Source organism: Aristolochia californica, unplaced genomic scaffold (genome assembly GCF_029961685.1).
Source record: "Aristolochia californica isolate CCGP_79_NKW_82.1479 unplaced genomic scaffold, dmAriCali1.0.hap1 SCAF_9, whole genome shotgun sequence".
Classification (NCBI taxonomy): Eukaryota; Viridiplantae; Streptophyta; class Magnoliopsida; order Piperales; family Aristolochiaceae; genus Aristolochia; species Aristolochia californica.
In genome coordinates this window covers 2022383-2039819 of record NW_027182290.1, presented here as the reverse complement: position 1 = coordinate 2039819, position 17437 = coordinate 2022383, and the positions used below count along the sequence as shown (strand labels likewise).

Genomic DNA, 17437 nt, shown 5'->3' with positions numbered 1-17437 from the left:
TTTCATATTTACTTGCATTCTTGTTTCCTTTTCAGTTCCTTTCTTTGCTTTTTTTTTGCCCCATAAAGAAGCTTATATTCAGCTCAAAAACTTTAAGATGAGTCTGTTCTGTAGAAATAACCTTAAACACCTGTCCTATTATTGTCCATGTTTGAGCCTGAGGGAGCTATGAGACTATGGTTTATGTGTTTGTGCCTTGTTATGTGCAGAAGAAGTTTGAGCTGTCAATTTTGACCCAAACTTGAAGCACTTTGTGTTTGGCTGCTGTCAGAATTGTCCTTGGATTTTCTAGCTGGATATCTTGATGCCTTTGTAGATTGTTCTGGATACAAGTCATGCGTCCAATACAAGTTATGTGTCCAATGCATCTTTCTTAAGAAGTTCCAAATATCATATTTTCATTGTTATCTTTGTTTCTGTTATTGATGCTATATGTTGTTTATCCCAGGTTAAAGTATTTATATTATATTAGGTAAGATGCTCTTTGTTTTATGCATTTTCAAATTCAATAATGAAATTGCGTTATACTGTTCAGGAATGTAATTTCTCTGTGTGAGTGACCTGCAATTTCTGTTGGTTTATGTTATCTCATATGTTTCTAGAATGGATGAAGTGATTGTGGTTTTGTTTTTTATTTAATGTTGCAGGGAAAGCTGATATTTTCCTGGTTATGATTGGTTAATTTGACATAATGTTGAGGATTGCTAAGTTGAAGCCTGAAATGGCAAAAATAAAAGTGGTTTTCCGGCTACAGTTCCATGCTACACAAGTAAGCCTTTTGTTAAATATGACGTTCTGTTAGAGCTAAGTTTCTTTCCCTTTGGGAATGTGGATTTTCTTTGCTCTTGAAATGGCTATGTGAATCTTTTTGTTGATTATCGTTTTTGTTGAAGTTGAGTTCATTATTTTCTTTTGGATAGATATCTCAGCATTTAATTTTCATCTGACATTGTTTCAAGTTTCTTGAGATAGGGTTAGCACTGATTTGTGGAGTGGAATTGACCTATCATTTGGTTGCTCATCGTATTTAAAAAGGACTTAGTGCCCTAATAGTTGGCACTATGATCTGAAAGATTTTTTTTTTCTCTTGTATATAGAACTTTATAATTGTCATACTGATCTAATGAAAAGCTAAAACATACAAAAGGAAGAGATGTTTAGGCTGGGGAGGGTTTTATATGAGAACTAATATGGTAAAATTCGCTTGAAGATTTCTAATGATTTAATGGACATCCCTATTATGCTTTCACTTTTCTAATCGCTGATTTTCGAGTTTTATTGTGTGCATTTAATTTTTGAGCTCCTCAATTTTTCAATTTGTTCATTTGTCAGATTCCACAACCAGGGTGGGACAAATTGTTTGTGTCATTTATTCCTGTTGATACTGGAAATACGACAGCAAAAACAACCAAAGCCAATGTGAGGAATGGGAACTGCAAATGGTCGGATCCTATCTATGAGACTGCAATACTATTCCAAGATGCTAAAACTAAAAATTTTGAGGAGAAGCTCTACAAACTTGTGGTTGCATTGGTATTTGTCTTTCTTTTGAACATCTCTCTCTCTCTCTCTCTCTATCTCTCACTCGGATCCTATCTCTCATCTCTTCCTTTTCTTATAGAAGCCTATTATTTTGTTATTGTGTTAAACTAATTTAGAATTCTTTATGTTTAGTTGACATTTAGAAGGGATATTTTTCTGTTTTGTTAGGGATCATCTCGTTCTAGCATCCTTGGTGAGGCTACCATAAATCTGGCGGACTTTGTAGACGCATCAAAACCTTTATCTGCTGCACTTCCTCTTCAGGGGGACAATTTGACACCTGTTTTACATGTAAGAATAGTTTGTATATTGGATTAGTTTCCTTTTTGCATTGTTGATGGTGATCTTTTTTTCATGGCTTGGTGACCAGCTCTTCTAGTTGCTACTTGCTACTATTTTCTTCTTTTTCTTCCAAACTACTAACTGCACTTGCAACTTCTTGAATTGTGGTCAGAAGAAAATCATACCTGTAGGTGATCTGAAAAGAAAAAAACTTCCTATCTTTTGCTACTAATTGGGCCTGCTTAGATTCAACTTCATAAAGTGAATGCTTCAAACTCATGTGTTTCGTACTTCTCAATAGTGTTTGCCTTAAGAGTATTTTTGTGTCATGTAAAAGGTATAAAAATGGTAATGCTGTGATTTTTATCTGTATGGCAGATTACGGTCCAACTTCTCACATCTAAAACTGGCTTCAGGTGCTGCTTCAGTGATCCTACAAATTTGCATTGACTTCATTATTAACACTATAGTTTGAGACGTTTGCTAAGGGTATTGATTCATCTAAATGAAGCATGTTTTCCCATAGCTAAGTGATTTGATGTGGAGGGAAGTTTTCTTGCATCGATCTTTGGGTTTTTCCTATTATTTTTTTGTGGTTTCGTCTAGATTTTTCTTGAAGTTTTGAGTTTTAATTATTTGCGATATTGGTTGTTGATCTAACTTTTCTTTGGATTGTCAATAGAGAGTTTGAACAACAACGAGATGTCAGAGAGAGGAGATTTCAGATGCCCACTGGTCCAAGTGTTCATGATAAATCTGCCAAAAAAGTGTCATCTTCTGCAGAGGCGGCAAATGATCAGATTGACAAGGTTTAGAATTGTCATTTCCTGCTAGAGTTTACACTCTGACACATACATTAAACAACAGTGAGAAACATATTTATGAACTTACTGGAAATGGAATAATTCAAATTACTAACATGCATATATGCATATATGAACACATATATACTCTTTACCTAATGATTTAAGTAATTAAATAATAAAATTCTTATAGACAGTAAACTGAAGTTATAATAGATGTGACTGAAATTTAACCAACTTATTTGGAAAGATACTTTAAGATTTTCATTTTAACCTTTTATTTGTGGCAATATACAATTTTTTTTGTTTTCAAAGACCATTAGAAGATAGAATTCATTGAGAGATAAGTGTTCCTCAAAGACCCCTAGCTATGGCAATTCCATTAGCCATCTAGGAACATGAGACCATGATATTGTTATGGTCCTGGGTTATGTACCTATGTCTTCCGCTCCTAACAGGCCGGTCTTTTGGGTAGTATTGGCTAGGTGCTTAAAATTTGGTATCAGAGCGGGCTCCCACGTTACGAGTTCGAGTCCAGGAATGCGCAAAGGCCAGATTAAAATACTGGTAGGTCCTTGTGATAAGCCCTGGGTCGGGCCAGTGTCGTTGCGCTGCCGTGGTCGTCGGCTCGCGAAGGTGGGTGTGATGTTATGGTCCTGGGTTAAGTACCTATGTCTTCCGCTCCTAACAGGCCGATCTTTTGGGTAGTATTGGCTAGGTGCTTAACAAATATAGCCAAGGATTTACAAATGTCCCTTTTAATTGAGTAAATGTTTACTGTAACTTTTGGAAGCGTATGTATTATCTATTACTGACTTGCACAGGAAAAAAAGTTTTTGGAAATGTATCTGCTGCGTGTGCAGGAAGTTTCCTAAAGATTTACTGTAAAATTTAGGAAAACTTTCAAAAGATTTTAAATTTTTTGGAAAAATATTATTTTGTTTTGCAAACGAATATTTATGAAAATATGTTGCCTACCCGGAGAAAGATTTCAGGTAGCCATGGATGTCTTCTTGCTTGTTGCCTTATAGTTTCAATGGGAAGCCAGATCCTTCTGATTTACTTGCTCTATTGTTACTTGAAATAAAAAATTGAATAATACTACATTATGTTGCTATATCCTGATGTCTGTTGTCAGGTAGCCATGGATGTCTTCTTGCTTGTTGCCTTTTCATAGTTTCAATGGGAAGCCAGATCCTTCTGATTTACTTGCTCTATTGTTACTTCAAATAAAAAATTGAATAATACTACATTATGTTGCTATATACTGATGTCTGTCATTCTGGTTTCTATTACATGCTGCATGTGTGTTCATTTGTATCTTTCTCTAATATGATGTACTCAGCTACTTGCATGGTCTCTTCTTATTCTTCATTACCATGACACAGTGAACTTTGTCTTTGAAACTGATTTATAAAATTCACTTGTTTTGATCCATCTAACGGGCTACTGGTGAAAATTCCACTGAAATGACACACTAAATTCTTCTGGTCTTACTGTTGGTTTTTACAATTTTATTCCACTTCATTTTGTTTCATATTTAATCTTTTCTGGGGGTGGTCTTTCATGCTTATTTTCACTTTTAAAGCAGGTACATTCAATAGTAAGATTCAAATCAGACTCTATGGAGCTTTCTTCTCTTGATGGAGTGTTAAATGAGGACTACACAGACTCGGCTGTTGGAATTGATGGCACTTCTCAAACTTCAGAAAGTCTATATGCTGAAAAGCATGATATTTCCAGCACTCACGAAGTTGATAGCCTCAAGAGCATTATGTTGAGTGATCTAGTTGGATTTTCTCCAAGTCAAGGCCCTCAGTCTGAGAAAGGGGATCTATGTGAATCTCGACTCGTGGTGCAAGCAAGCAGTGACTGGGTCCATGGGTGGAGTTCAGATTATTCCATGGATTTCAACCAATCAGCTGCTTTCCAGGAAAACAGCAGATTGAGAGTAAACCTTGAGATTGCTGAAGCATCTATTCAAGAACTTAAACTAGAAGTTAGCTCTTTGCAATGCCTAGCAGATCAGCTAGGCACTGAAGCACAAAGGTTTTCCCAGCAGCTTGCATCTGAGATTGCTTCTGGACAAGACCTGGCCAGAGAATTTTTCATACTGAAATCAGAATCTACAAAATTTAAAGATGATTATAGGCAACATATATGGTCTGAACAGTTACTTCCAAAACTTGGGCAGAAGGGTTTGCATGAACATGCATATCATCTTGATGGTAGTACAGTGATGAGAGAGAGAATTACCAAACTCTTTAATGAGTTAGAGAAATCTAAAGTTGAATCTGAAGGCCTCGTTAGTAAAATGAACCAGATGGAAATATATTATGAATCTCTTATTCAGGAGCTGGAGGTAGGTCAGATACAAATGATAGATGAGTTGCAGAACCTCAGGAGTGAGCATTCGACGTGCCTTTACACAATTTGTACTTTTGAAACTCAGATGGAAAAACTGCGTTTAGACATTAATGAGCAGCTCTTAAGGTTTTCCAAAGAGAAGCAAGACCTAGATGCTTTAAATAAGGAGCTTGAGAAGAGGGCCGTGTCATCAGATGCAGCCCTGAAAAGGCTGCGGTGGAACTACTCTTTCGCAGCAGATCATCTTCAGAAGGATCTTGAACTGCTCTCCTTTCAGGTTTTGTCCATGTTTGAGACACATGAAAACCTTGCTAGGCAAGCCTTTTCAGAAGCCTCTCAACTGTGCCTTCAGGAGTACTTGCAAGAGGATAAAGAGAGACAAAACCTGACAGAACAATTTGCAGGTAAGGTTGGTGGAATTCAACTGGAAATCGAACTGAGCAGGAAAAATGTGCTAGAATTATCCTCAAATGTTGATGGTGCATTGACCCATCCAGAGGACATTCTCAAGTCTAGATTGCATTGTCAAGAGTTAGATGTAGCTGAACCAATAGACAAACTTTTGAATGAAAAGCCTGTTAAAAAGCTAACTGGCAGATCTTTTCCATCACATGATGAACTCTTGGTGGAGCTGGATGCTGTACTTTCTGGGGTGTATGTACAAAATGCACATTTGGGAGTGTATTCAGATATTTTAGAAGAGGCTTTGCATGAAAGCAGTGGGAAGATTAAACTTCTGAAACAAAAGATAGATTGTCTTGAGCAGCAGTTAAAGCATGAAGACGATTCTAGAGGATTGCTGACTCTTAAACTTCAGTCTGCATTGCACGAGATTGAGGTATTGAGGGACTCTGAAGTTAAGTACATATCCAGATGCAATGATTTGAAGTCAGAAAATCATGTTCTGGAAGCAGATTTACAGAGTACCTCAGCTGAGAACTCTCACCTCACTCAGAAACTTGCTGAATGTGAAGGAGTTATCTCAGAATGCAGAAGTTACGAAAGCAATTATCATGTGTGCACTGATGAAAAAGATAAGCTTGAAAAGATGTTGCAACAAAACAGCTTAGAGAGAAGTTGTCTTCAGAATGAGTTGACCACTGTGTATGGAGAACTGAAGATGTTGAAAGCTAAATATGATGAGCAGTCATCTGTGAAAGATTATTTGGAGAAAACCCTCGATTTTCTTGAAGATAAATTGGGTGCCCTGATGTCCAGAATGGTTTCATATCTTGAACAGATTGACCCACCATTATTGGCCAATAATTATTCTCAGTCGGAAATGCAAAGTATGAACCTCATAACCATCACCAAACTCTTGGAAGAGGTGCAGCACAGAGCTTTTGAACACATACTTCAAGTCAATAATGAAAAGAAGGATACAGAAGAACAAAGAGACATTGCACGTGGATCTCTAAGCAGGGTGGAATCCCAGTTGTGGCTCTTGAAGGGGAAGTTTGAGTCTCAAATAGCAGATTTACAAATGAAACTAAACGCATCTAACTTAAATTCCGAAAAGCTTCTGCTAGAACTCCAAGCCATTGAAGATAAGCTTAGGACAAGCACTGATGCAGAAGTAAGACAAGTGGTGGAAAACAGAGAGTTGGTACTGAAACTGGCGGAATTGGAAACCAACCTGCAGCTTCTCACTAATGAAAAAGAGATCCTAACTCAAAAAATGTGGGCTCTTGAAAGTGTCAATGGAGACGTTACAGATAACCTTAAGAGAAGTATTGAAACTGAAGACAGTTATGTTGTGAAGAATAGGGAACTTTCATTAAAACTAGCTGAGTTGGAAACTAAGTTGCACGTTCTTGCTTATGAAAACAGTGATTTTGCTCGAAGGATGCACACTTTTGGAGCTGTCAGAGAGGAACTTGAGAAGACTACATTGGCTTTCTCACATTATGCAGAAGAAAGTAAGGCCTTAATAGAATCTCTGCAGGAAGGTAATGAGGAATCTGTTCAATTAACTAATGAGCTTACTGGCTTAAAAGAAAGATTGAGATGTACTGAGGATGAATTACAGGCAGAGAAGGGCCACATAGATTCATTGGAAGCTATGGTTAGAGATCGTACTTTGCAATTGAACAAGAATCGTGAAGAACTACTGTCTTTGGAATGTCAGAAAGCTGAATTCGTCCATCTTGAGCAACATGTCTCAGGTCTAGAAACAGAAAATACAAAACTGAAGGATAGTTTGCTAAAGTGCAAGGATTCTCGAGTGAAGGCCGTTGAAGATTCTTCATTTCTTCAACTCCATGTAGAGGAGCTTGAAAGCAGTCTACAATCCATGCATGAATGTTCATTAGCTGCTGATATTGAAGTTGTTTTCACAAAAATTCAGTTCCAGGCTGGGATGCAACAGCTTCATAACCAACTCAGGTCCTCGGAGAGGTGCAATCAGGAGCTTCATCTAAAACATCTAGATGTAGTTACAACTTTGAATAAGTGCATGGGTAGTGAGGCACAATATAAAGAAGAAAATGCAAAACTTCTTGTGGCTCTTGAATCATTGAAATCTGAGCTAGATGCATTTGCTTCCCTGAGAAGCAAACGGGATCTTGAAGGCGGCAGGACTCCATCAGCACTGGTGGAAGAATATGATTGAGATGCAAGCAATAGGCAGAATCATGAAGTTGAATACCAGAAAAACTTGCCGATGGCTTTGGAAAAAAAGATTGATGACATGAGGTCCTCAAAGGAGGAAATGAAAATAACCATCACAGTGCTTCAATCGAAATTGAGTGAACAACAGACCTTGCTGCTGCAATATTCAGATGAGATGATAGAGTTACAAAGAGAGTATAATGAGATAGCTAACAGGTTGTCTGAACAGATTTTGAAGACTGAAGAATTCAAAAATCTTTCTCTTCATTTAAGGGAACTAAAAGACAGTGGAGGCTGAATGTGTACAAGCACGTGAAAAGAGAGAGAGTGAAGGAACACTGGCTTCTGCCCAGGAGTCCCTGCAAATTGCTTTCGTTAGAGAGCAGTGTGAGAGTAAGTTGCAGGAGCTCAGAAGCCAGCTTTGTGCCTTGGAAAAACATGGAGAGGAGATGCTTTTGAAACTGTGACATGCTCTTGATGAGATTGAGTGTTGGAAAAAGTGTGAGGCTTCTCTTGCAAAAAGAAATGAAGAGCTCTCTGTATAAATATTGGAATTGGAGAATGAGCTTCAGACAGTACTTGCAGAGCAGCGGGAGAAGGTGGATGCTTATGATAAAGTGAAGGCAGAATTAGAGTGCTCTATGATAAGGGTTGAGTGTTGTAAAGAGGAAAATGTAAAGCTTGAAACTTCTTTGGACAAATGCATCAAAGAAAGAATCAAAATTTCTGCTGAACTGGACTTAATCAGAGGAGCCATAAGAAATTCCTCATCCCAAGAAAGTGTTCAAGAGTCAGAAGATTGTGAACCTGGTCCTTCCAAATCTGTTGTGCCACAGTTAAGTGCAGTGGATTCATGGCAAGAGTCTGTAACTGAGGAGAACATACTCTCAAAACTGCAAATCATACAACAAAACACGAGGGTATTTAAACTTTCCTTTAATCTTTCATTCTTTGCCACTATTCATCTTAAGACTAGGAAAAACTCTTCTTAAAGCTTTTCATTCTTTGCATTGGTGGTCGAAAACATTCCAAAAATCTATAGAACTTTGAGAGAGTTCTTTCCTGGAGGAATAATGGGGCATTAACTGGAGGAAAAACCGGCACTCCTATGTACTGATATTTGCCAATGCCAGCTTCTAGACTAAGGCTGCTCTAGTGGTAGAACAACTCTGGATCAAATCATGTTTTGATGAAAGTTCCATCATTCCCACCATTAAAAGAGAATTTATTTCATCATTGAATAAGGCCATTATACTGTGGTGAACCCGAGGCATTTGTAATGTAAACCCAAGAGGGTGTAGTAACAAACTAGGTGTCAAATATGATCCATAGTACATTTTTTATTTCTCGTAAGAAGTTAAAAACCAAAAGGGACGATGGATTTGGGACAAAATTCGCCTATTGCTCCCTTCATAAATAAGGCATATTTATAAATGGAGCCATGAAACATTGCCCTTGATGGATCATGCTATTGCAATGTGAGTAGAATTTCACATGCAAGCCTGAGCAGGTCTGGAAACAAATTGTGTTCTAGTTATCAATGTTTTCAGATTTGTTGAACAGGATGATGTTGGACCGAATAGTGCTCTCAACGTACTCGGCAAATACTCCTAGACCAAGGAACCTTGCAAAAAGACTTAAAGCTGATACCTGCTATGGCTGAGCACCATGACGAGCGAAACTTGAAGCCTAGCATCGATCTCATGCATAAAGAGGTACTCCAGTATCCTCATTTACTTAAAACTTATTTATGTCTGTCTTAGATGTTATATTCTTGTTTTTCCTCAATTCAGCTTTTCCATCTTTAAGTTTGTTCTCATTGTATGCGATTTTTTGTTTTCATTCCATATCAAGGTAGGTATGATTATTTTTGGCTTTCTTCCTTGAAGCTGTCACAAATATGTCTTGCAGTTGGAAAGATTGAAAGATGAGATCTCAGATTCCCTTTTGTCACTAGACGAGCATAACATGGGTTCAGACGTGCATGGTTTACACAGAGAATTGCTGCAACTACACTTGGTATGCGAATTGTTAAAACATTTTCCACTTCCCTGTGTAGTTAACTCACAAACCTTTAATTGGTTAACAACTTCTAAGAATTGGTGGCCAAAACAGGCAAATGAACGACTCGGGACCATATTTCCTTTGTTTAAGGAATTTTCAGGCAGTGAAAATGCATTAGAAAGGGTACTTGCTCTAGAAATCGAACTTTCAGAAGCATTACAGTCCAATAAGAAATCAATCATTCATTTCCAAAGGTATAATATAATTGAAATGTTTGAACTTCGAAACTGGTAAAAACAAAATATTATTTTAGAAAAATAGTTACAAGTACTTGGCATCTGTGGTATGAAAGCATACATCAAAGCTTGACAATTGTCTTTTTGCTTGTGGTCCAGTTCCTTCCTGAAACTATACAATGATGATCAAGCAGTATTCCAGAGCTTAAGAGACATAAATGAACTAATCAAAGACATGCTGGAACTAAAAAGGAGGAATGGAGCAGTAGAATGAGAATTGAAAGAAATGCATGAACGGTATTCTCAACTAAGTTTGCAGATTGCCGAGGTGGAAGGAGAGACAGAACTTGTAATGACACTGAAAAACTTTAGATTGCCAAAGAAACCTTAGATTCATCCACCTTCAGCAGAGTTCTTGACAGACCTCCAAATCCCAATTTCCATGCCCAAGCTTTTTATCATTTTTGGGGCAAAAGCAGACAATGGGGTGGAGCCATCTCCATATTCAGCTGAGCTGCACATTGAGAACTTGTAAATACGAGGACATCTATGGCCAGCATTTGTGCATTGAAGCTGAGGTGCATCTAGGGTGTCTCTAAATAATGAAGTCTCTCTGCAATTTCATGTTTGTAGCCTACGCAACTCGAATGAGTTCTGCACCAAATACTTATATCATTAGATCGGAGCACCATAGATTTGTACCTAGGGATGTTTATCACTGCATAGTAAAATCTTATTCTTTGGAGAATTGCATAAAAGTGTTGTAGCCGGAGCTGATCCTATTATTGTTATTTGATTTAGAAATGTCAACCGATTCATTCCTTCCCCAGATTTATTCTATTTAGTATGTGAAATGCGAAGGTTGATCCAATACGAAAAGTCATTTGGTATGAAACGGTTATCTCAGTCGTCTGATTATGATCGGACGGTTGAGATAACTGTTTCGCACCAAATAGTTTTTCGTATCGGATAAGCAGCGTTTAGAAAGGGATTTTTGAGTAGAAACATCCCCATCCCCACCCCAACCCACCCCTCCAAATCACCTTTTAAATGTAACTGAGGGGGCAAGCTGGACCAGGCAAAGAAGGGATTCACCTGGCAGTTTATGTTGTTACAAGTGAAAAAGATACAAGGGAAGAGTAGTTCCTAAAATACATTCACAACAGAAGCATCTTTTTAACCCCAAACTGTTTGTACTTCATGGTGTCATCCTGGAGTTTCTCTTGGAGGCCTTGCATCCATTTCCAATAAAGAACAGTTTCTCTGCCAGTGACAAACTGAATTTACCCGGAAACAACAACAACAGTTATTGATGACAAGTCATGAGCTATTTCCAGAGCTTATATTTCCATTTCTCATGACATCTCTACAAGAAATGAAACTCCAGGGCACAAATCTGATGCAAAATCATCAAATACATATTCAAAAAGTATAAACTACAAGTGATGATAAGCAATAATCACAAAAAGAAGATTGAATTGCTCCGCAGCTCCTGATAAGAATTATTACAATGTTGAGCAAAGCCCACAATTTGTCTCAAACCAATTGCTCGTCTACAAATACCATTACCAACCAACCACTTCAAAACACCTCTTTTTTTCCTCTAGTCTCTTTATTTGCTGCTAATTTTTTCCTTGGGTATAACAAGCTTCTGATTGAATCAAAGACAAGAAAGTTGACATCCAGGAGCCCAAACCAAATCTTCTAAAACATTTCTGATCATACTCCCCCATGGATTCAAATTTGAAAATGGATCTGTTCTGAACTCATTGGACAAAACCAAGTTCTAGCAAAACATGCTTTACGCACAATTGACGACCAAGGCACTTCCAGTCTTCTAGTTTCATGTGGTGTCAAAGGATTGTGCATCCACATCGGTGCTGTCTTGGGGAGTCACTGAGCAGCTTCTCTGAAACAAAGGCATGTAAATATGAGCAAAATGCACCATGGAAAAAAAAGTGGCGAGGAAGGAAAAGCTTACTCTATAATCTACAGCAAAATAATTCTCTCACTGATATTGCTGTAAGATTAGGTAAACTAGCTTGAGATGAAAAATGTCTGACAATCAGAAAAGCTGAATATAATATAAATAGTCAAATTACCATTATTTTTATCTGATAACGGAGGCCTAACGACAACATGCATAGTATTAACTCCACCCGGCAGCTCTCCAACTTGTACCCTTGACTCAGCTAGGGTCTTGTTGTTCTCCAATATTTTCCCCGCATTAATGAGCTTCATGTCATGTATTGTTTTAGGAGCATTTTCCTTGTCTATCAAAGGAAAACAATGTAAAAAAACTAAAAATTAGTACAAATTCCAAATACCATGAAAAGTTTTGAGAAAGAGATAACATCAGAGTTCAAGAATCTGATTGACAACATCACAAATTTGCAATAAAGTATAGTTTTGAAAGAATGGGCAAATGTTTTTTTTTTTGGACAGTAAGAATAGATGATAATATATGTGCTTAAAAAGAGACAAATGAGATCCCTATAGTCTTCGTTCCCTTGGCAATAAAGTTGTACGAGATAAAAATCATTTGTAATGCAAGATTTACCATAATCCATAATATTATCAATTTTCAATATCTGGAAAATTTTGTATCTCATGTGGCAAAAAGACATATTCCCTGCAAAAATTTGGAATGAAGTTTACTAAGGACGTAACTTAACTGTAACGGTACAGAGTCTAAAAATGAGTAAACATGTGTTTGATAGAATTCTTCCATAACAAAATCATCAAGAAAAAAGAAGGCGGTTACTGATATATACCAAATTTTGACATCAACCAAAAAGACAAATCTAAGCTGAGAGCAGGTTTTAAATAAAAAATAAAAAATATTCATGATGTTGCCACAATAATAGTTTCATAAACTTTGAACAAAGAAAATGAACTTTTTCTTTAGTTACTGAAGATTCAATGGAAAAGAATTGTCCAAGAGTACTTGCGTGCATCTCCTCTGGACCTTGGAATTGGAATTTAGAATGATGGCTGCTCTAAACTCATAAGGAAATCAATAAGCTTGAAAGAACAAGTAAAAGATCCGTAAAGACCAAAGATTAGAAGCTAATTCTGACAACTCAAATATACAAAAAGAGACACCAATCTTTCCATACTGACCTTGCGGCCATTGGGCAAGTATGATCTCTTTCAGAGATCCTATCGTGGTTGAAGGATTATACTTGTTTGGACCGATGTCGGTACCATCAAAAAGCCTGAATTTGATCTCTATTAATTCCTCTCCTGCCATTAGACAATCTCACGAAATAAAGTCCACAACAAACGCTCATTGATCGTCCTTCCCTGTACCAAATTCTACACCAGTAGCCTCTTTCTAACAAGAGCTCATCAAACAATTATTTCCTCTTAATAGCTCCATCCTCCCTTCTAAAGGCAACAAGAGCTTAGATCAAAATCGCATAGATTTGTATCTGTTCCATATAATCAGCAAAAGAGATCCCAGAATTACTCACAGATGCAAAAGTACTCGTCAAAACAGCCTCTTCAAATTTGGTCGGATAGCCGCAAAACTTAGCTCACTACATGCGTATTATTTCTCAAGCTTCAAGAATGACTCCTCTGCTGATATCCGAGCTCCTGCAAAGAATCGCTAATCTGCCTCACTGTATCCTCATTGAAGAACCCAAAAACAAGGATTTCGATCAATTCCTAGATACGAGCCCACGAAACCCAGATCAAGTCCCAGCTCGTAAAGAAAAGTTACGAAGAACCCACACAAGAGATCACTCTACATCACCAAAGAAAGGTGGTTCACATCCAAGACAGTTCTTTTCCGCTCCAAAAAGCCAAAAAATAATCCAGTACCGATCTGTGAAACTGGAGCGAAATTGGAGAGCGATCCAAGATCGATTGCTGCAATCTGTAGTCAGAAGTCTTAACGTGCGCACTGTCTCTTATAATTGCCATGAGAAAAACCCAAATGGCAACTCACCAACTGAGATTTGGACTCGATCTTTTTTGTTCGAATTAAAAATCAGGGAAAAAGAAAAAGATTGAGAATTTACTTTTTAATATTAAAACCCCCCCGTTTCCATCATATTCACACAATCACCACTATTTGCAGGAAGTTTTTTAAGTCCAGAATTGTCTCCAAATCCCGTACCCACAAATAAATGGTATTATTGTAATTTACAGGACAGTAATGGGCCCGTGTTTCCAAGGTACAAAAGAAAGAATATAATGGTTATTTATTGCAAAGCACTGGGCCCAACTTTTTTTAAAAATTTTAAGCAAAAGTGGGCCAGTGGGTCATTGAAGAGGGGGTATATCAAAGAGTTAACTTAGGGTTTTTTATATTATAAAAAGTTACCATTATTATTCTCAACAATAATTAATAATGAAAAGGAGAATTTGACCATTATCTCATTTTTACTAATTATTTTTAGGAATAATAATGGTCAATTTTTTATTTTTTATTTTTTATTTTTTTGTTGCCTCAAGCATGGCAACATAGAATTTTTCAAATGCTAGCTGAGGTGATCACCTTTAATAAACAGCTCCAAAATCTTCAAGTTTATGCAAGTCTTCAAACTCCATTCTTCAATAAAAGTATCATGAGTAGTCCCTTTGTTTATTCATAACCAAAAGTGGACCTGTTTCCTGAGCAGATGAGGACACATCTTTTCTAAGCAATAATTGAAGGAAGAAAACAAAATAACAGTTGAACTACTTTTTTCTTCCAAAGGTTTGTTTTTTGTAGAAGGTACTCTAGTTACCATTCCAATTGATCATGATTTTTCATTCTAATCAGGTTTTGATGTTTGACAGAAGTTGGCAGTGGGGAAGATCATCACAAACTCTACCCAAGTTCTTCATGGGCAGAAACAAAAATGAAGACTGATTCTTGGTCCAGATTCAAGACACACTGATGCCCTTTTTACCTGCAAAAGCAAAGCACCGAATATCAAGCTTTTCCTGTTTCTTACCATGAAAAAGACGCATTACCTTCCCCTGATGTGTCTGGGACGATGGCAGGCTTGTCCCATCATTATTTCCCCGTCTCTGAAAATGATTTCTCCCCACCCTTTGATATACTAATCAGGCTTGAAATTACTATGGAAAAGCATTTTTTTAGTTTCTTTTCAACTAAAGTTTCTTGCATTTCCTGGCAAGTGGATCCTGAACAGTTTCTGCTGCCCAGATTGCCTTTTGATATTGGATTTCGTTGACCTGGAATTGGAGGTTCAACAGTTGTACCAACCTCTTATATGCTCACAAACAATTTCTATTCTCTGATTGTCATAATTGTGGTTTTGAAAATGTCAATGGGTGTTTCCTCCACTGGGAAGAAAGTGATTTTTCCAATACTCAGAAACATTACAAACCCCACATTCACCAACCTAAAAAGTCTCAAACCACCCAGATTGACAGCTACAGTTCTGATTCTCATAATGGAGAGGACTTCTCCATTTTGCTTACTAGAATCATATGTTGCCACAGTGGTTTTCCCCAGTTGGAAGTCAGATGTATGGTTTTTCTTGAACTAATTTACATGCTGTTCAAGATCAAATAAATACGAATAATAACAAAAAAAGAAAACACTCAGGAGAAAGTAGATGAAAATAAAAGATTTAGAATATGGTATCAAAGAATTATGTCCAGTCCAGGAATCAGTATAGGAACTGCCACTCATGAACCATGGAACATATTTTTCTTTTTTTCTTACTTAAAATAAACAAATGAAAAAAAAAAATACTAAACAGATTGCACCTTCCAGTTCCATAAAGACAGACAGATATGCCTCTGATCACTAACATCATTTAATATGTAGAAGATATGCATGCTGCTGCACTCTTTAGATACTATCAAGTTGTTAATTGATAAACCTTTATTGACTTTCCAGCAGAAGGGGAGACTGTCCTGAACAGAAGAGGTAATTCACTAGGTGGCTGCCTCTTCAATGGTTTGGATCTTATTTTAATAAGGCTAGGTGCTTTAAGAAGCAAGAGGAAGGTTTCTTAAATGGATGATGTCTTTAAAGACCAATTTCTTTACCCTTTAACAGGCAATCCATTTACAATGTCGTGATCTATGCAAATAAATGAAGAAGTGGGTATCTCTGATCAGTTTATACCATCACTTCCTCCCAGAAAAAGGGAGAAAACCAAGAAAAGCCAATAGCATATTCCATGAACATCAACATAAATGATACCATGGAAGTCACGGCAGTGGAAATAACAGTCACTGCAACACCTTTGTTTGTTTTAGTAGGAAACATGCACAAACAGAATAAAAGATGGAAACAAGATAGTGGCAAACATGAAGCTGAAAGTGAATTAGATGCCGTCCTTTAATATTCTTCAAACATTTTGAGTGATCGGCAAACAAAGAGATTTAAGTGGATTCCCGTCCCTCAAAATAAACTAACCCTAATTAATTTGTAAGAAGATAACCTGAAACTGAACCTTTGACTTTGGGCAGGAAATAATACACTGGGAATTTACTGTCAGAACTAGGAGGATCAATATTTTGAAGTGCAGCATAGTAGAATCTAGACAGTCAGCACAAATCAATCTAAATCAAATACACTAACATAAGTTTCTTTCTTCTAAACATTTCTCTCCTACTTTGGGATTTCTGGAAGAAGAAAATAATATAATCTGCTGTGAGAGCAGGACTCTGATCTTTCTGAACCATCAAGTGCTCAAAATCTGGGGTCTCTGTGTTGGAAAGTGTAAGTTCTTGGGATAGTTTTGTGGAATCCAAAATTTAAAAATAGTATGATCAAAACAACGAAGGAAGAATAGTTGTTCACATTAGTTTTGTATATATCAGATGAACAATTCAATGTGGAAAGAGGAAACCAAGTGGCAAACAGAGGATACTTTCCACTTGCTCCCAGCCAAAAGTTGGCGGCCTAACTGTCCATTAACGAACAATGAATGAAATAGTAGAGACCATCCTCTACCATCCTTTGGCAGCCAGGGAACTAGTATCAGTTACTCCAAACAAAAGTTTAGTAATCACAAATGAAAAGGAAGCACCCAGTTCAGAGTCAGCTCTAGAAAAGGAGAGAAAAGGCATACGACAGCTCCTAGACTTTCCCATTATACCATATTCATGTGCGGGCTGGACGCAAGGGCCTTCTACCCCATGTGGCTGCTACAGCACTCCCTTCTGTTTTATGGAAATCAGAGCATAAAAAGTTGATTTTGTCAAACTCACAAATACTTAGACGGCGCCCTAAACTTCGTAATTATCTCCATTGAGAGCCGAAACACCGGAGATGACGGTGGCAGTACGCTGTGGAGATTGGCCAATTCCGACTCCCTCTGCACATGTTCGGTTGGAAATTAACCGAGAAGAAAGAGACGAGGATGAGAGAGCCTTAGGCAGGAAACGAGATTATCGAAAGCCAAAGAATCTCACTTGCTTTTTTATCTCTACTACCCTTCAACTCAATTAGTTTTGCCACAACGAACCAGCAGAAATTCATGTCAAGGGATTAAATCTCTAAGAAACAAATCAATAAAAGGTCCGAGTATCATAAAATATATAATAACCAAAGAAGCTTTTCTCAAGTAGATTTCTTAAAGTAAGATTAGAATTTTCACAAAATTCTCCTGAAAA

General features: G+C 37.3%; 3 protein-coding genes across 9 annotated transcripts; 2 read left to right on the top strand and 1 right to left on the bottom strand.

The window, feature by feature from the left end:
* Positions 1–690: 690 nt before the first annotated feature.
* LOC137940152 (intracellular protein transport protein USO1-like) lies at positions 691–8047 on the top strand. Its single transcript, XM_068785089.1, has 6 exons — positions 691–769; positions 1333–1533; positions 1711–1833; positions 2203–2240; positions 2507–2633; positions 4219–8047. Exons 1-6 carry the CDS (start codon positions 692–694, stop codon positions 7603–7605), a joined length of 3954 nt encoding a protein of 1317 aa, XP_068641190.1. The 5' UTR covers position 691; the 3' UTR covers positions 7606–8047.
* A 30-nt stretch (positions 8048–8077) lies between these two features.
* Positions 8078–10610, top strand: LOC137941409 (uncharacterized). 4 transcript variants are annotated; one of them, XM_068786802.1, is made up of 5 exons: positions 8078–8524; positions 9168–9319; positions 9516–9623; positions 9720–9862; positions 10004–10610. In XM_068786802.1, the coding sequence occupies exons 2-5, from the start codon at positions 9260–9262 to the stop codon at positions 10116–10118; spliced, it is 426 nt and encodes a 141-aa protein (XP_068642903.1). In that variant the 5' UTR covers positions 8078–8524; positions 9168–9259; the 3' UTR covers positions 10119–10610. The 4 variants fall into 4 exon arrangements, 2 of the variants coding, with proteins under 2 accessions (XP_068642903.1, XP_068642902.1); XR_011110398.1 differs by lacking the exon at positions 9720–9862; XR_011110397.1 differs by having other exon boundaries at positions 9494–9862.
* Positions 10611–11241: 631 nt separating this feature from the next.
* Positions 11242–13756, bottom strand: LOC137941010 (membrane-anchored ubiquitin-fold protein 3-like). Of its 4 annotated transcripts, none has more exons than XM_068786202.1 (4): positions 13321–13756; positions 12968–13234; positions 11947–12117; positions 11242–11753 (listed from the first exon to the last, which is right to left on the bottom strand). In XM_068786202.1, exons 2-4 carry the CDS (start codon positions 13095–13097, stop codon positions 11698–11700), a joined length of 357 nt encoding a protein of 118 aa, XP_068642303.1. In that variant the 5' UTR covers positions 13098–13234; positions 13321–13756; the 3' UTR covers positions 11242–11697. The 4 variants fall into 4 exon arrangements, with proteins under 4 accessions (XP_068642303.1, XP_068642307.1, XP_068642306.1 ...); XM_068786206.1 differs by having other exon boundaries at positions 11242–11748; XM_068786205.1 differs by having other exon boundaries at positions 12968–13231.
* Positions 13757–17437: the final 3681 nt, after the last annotated feature.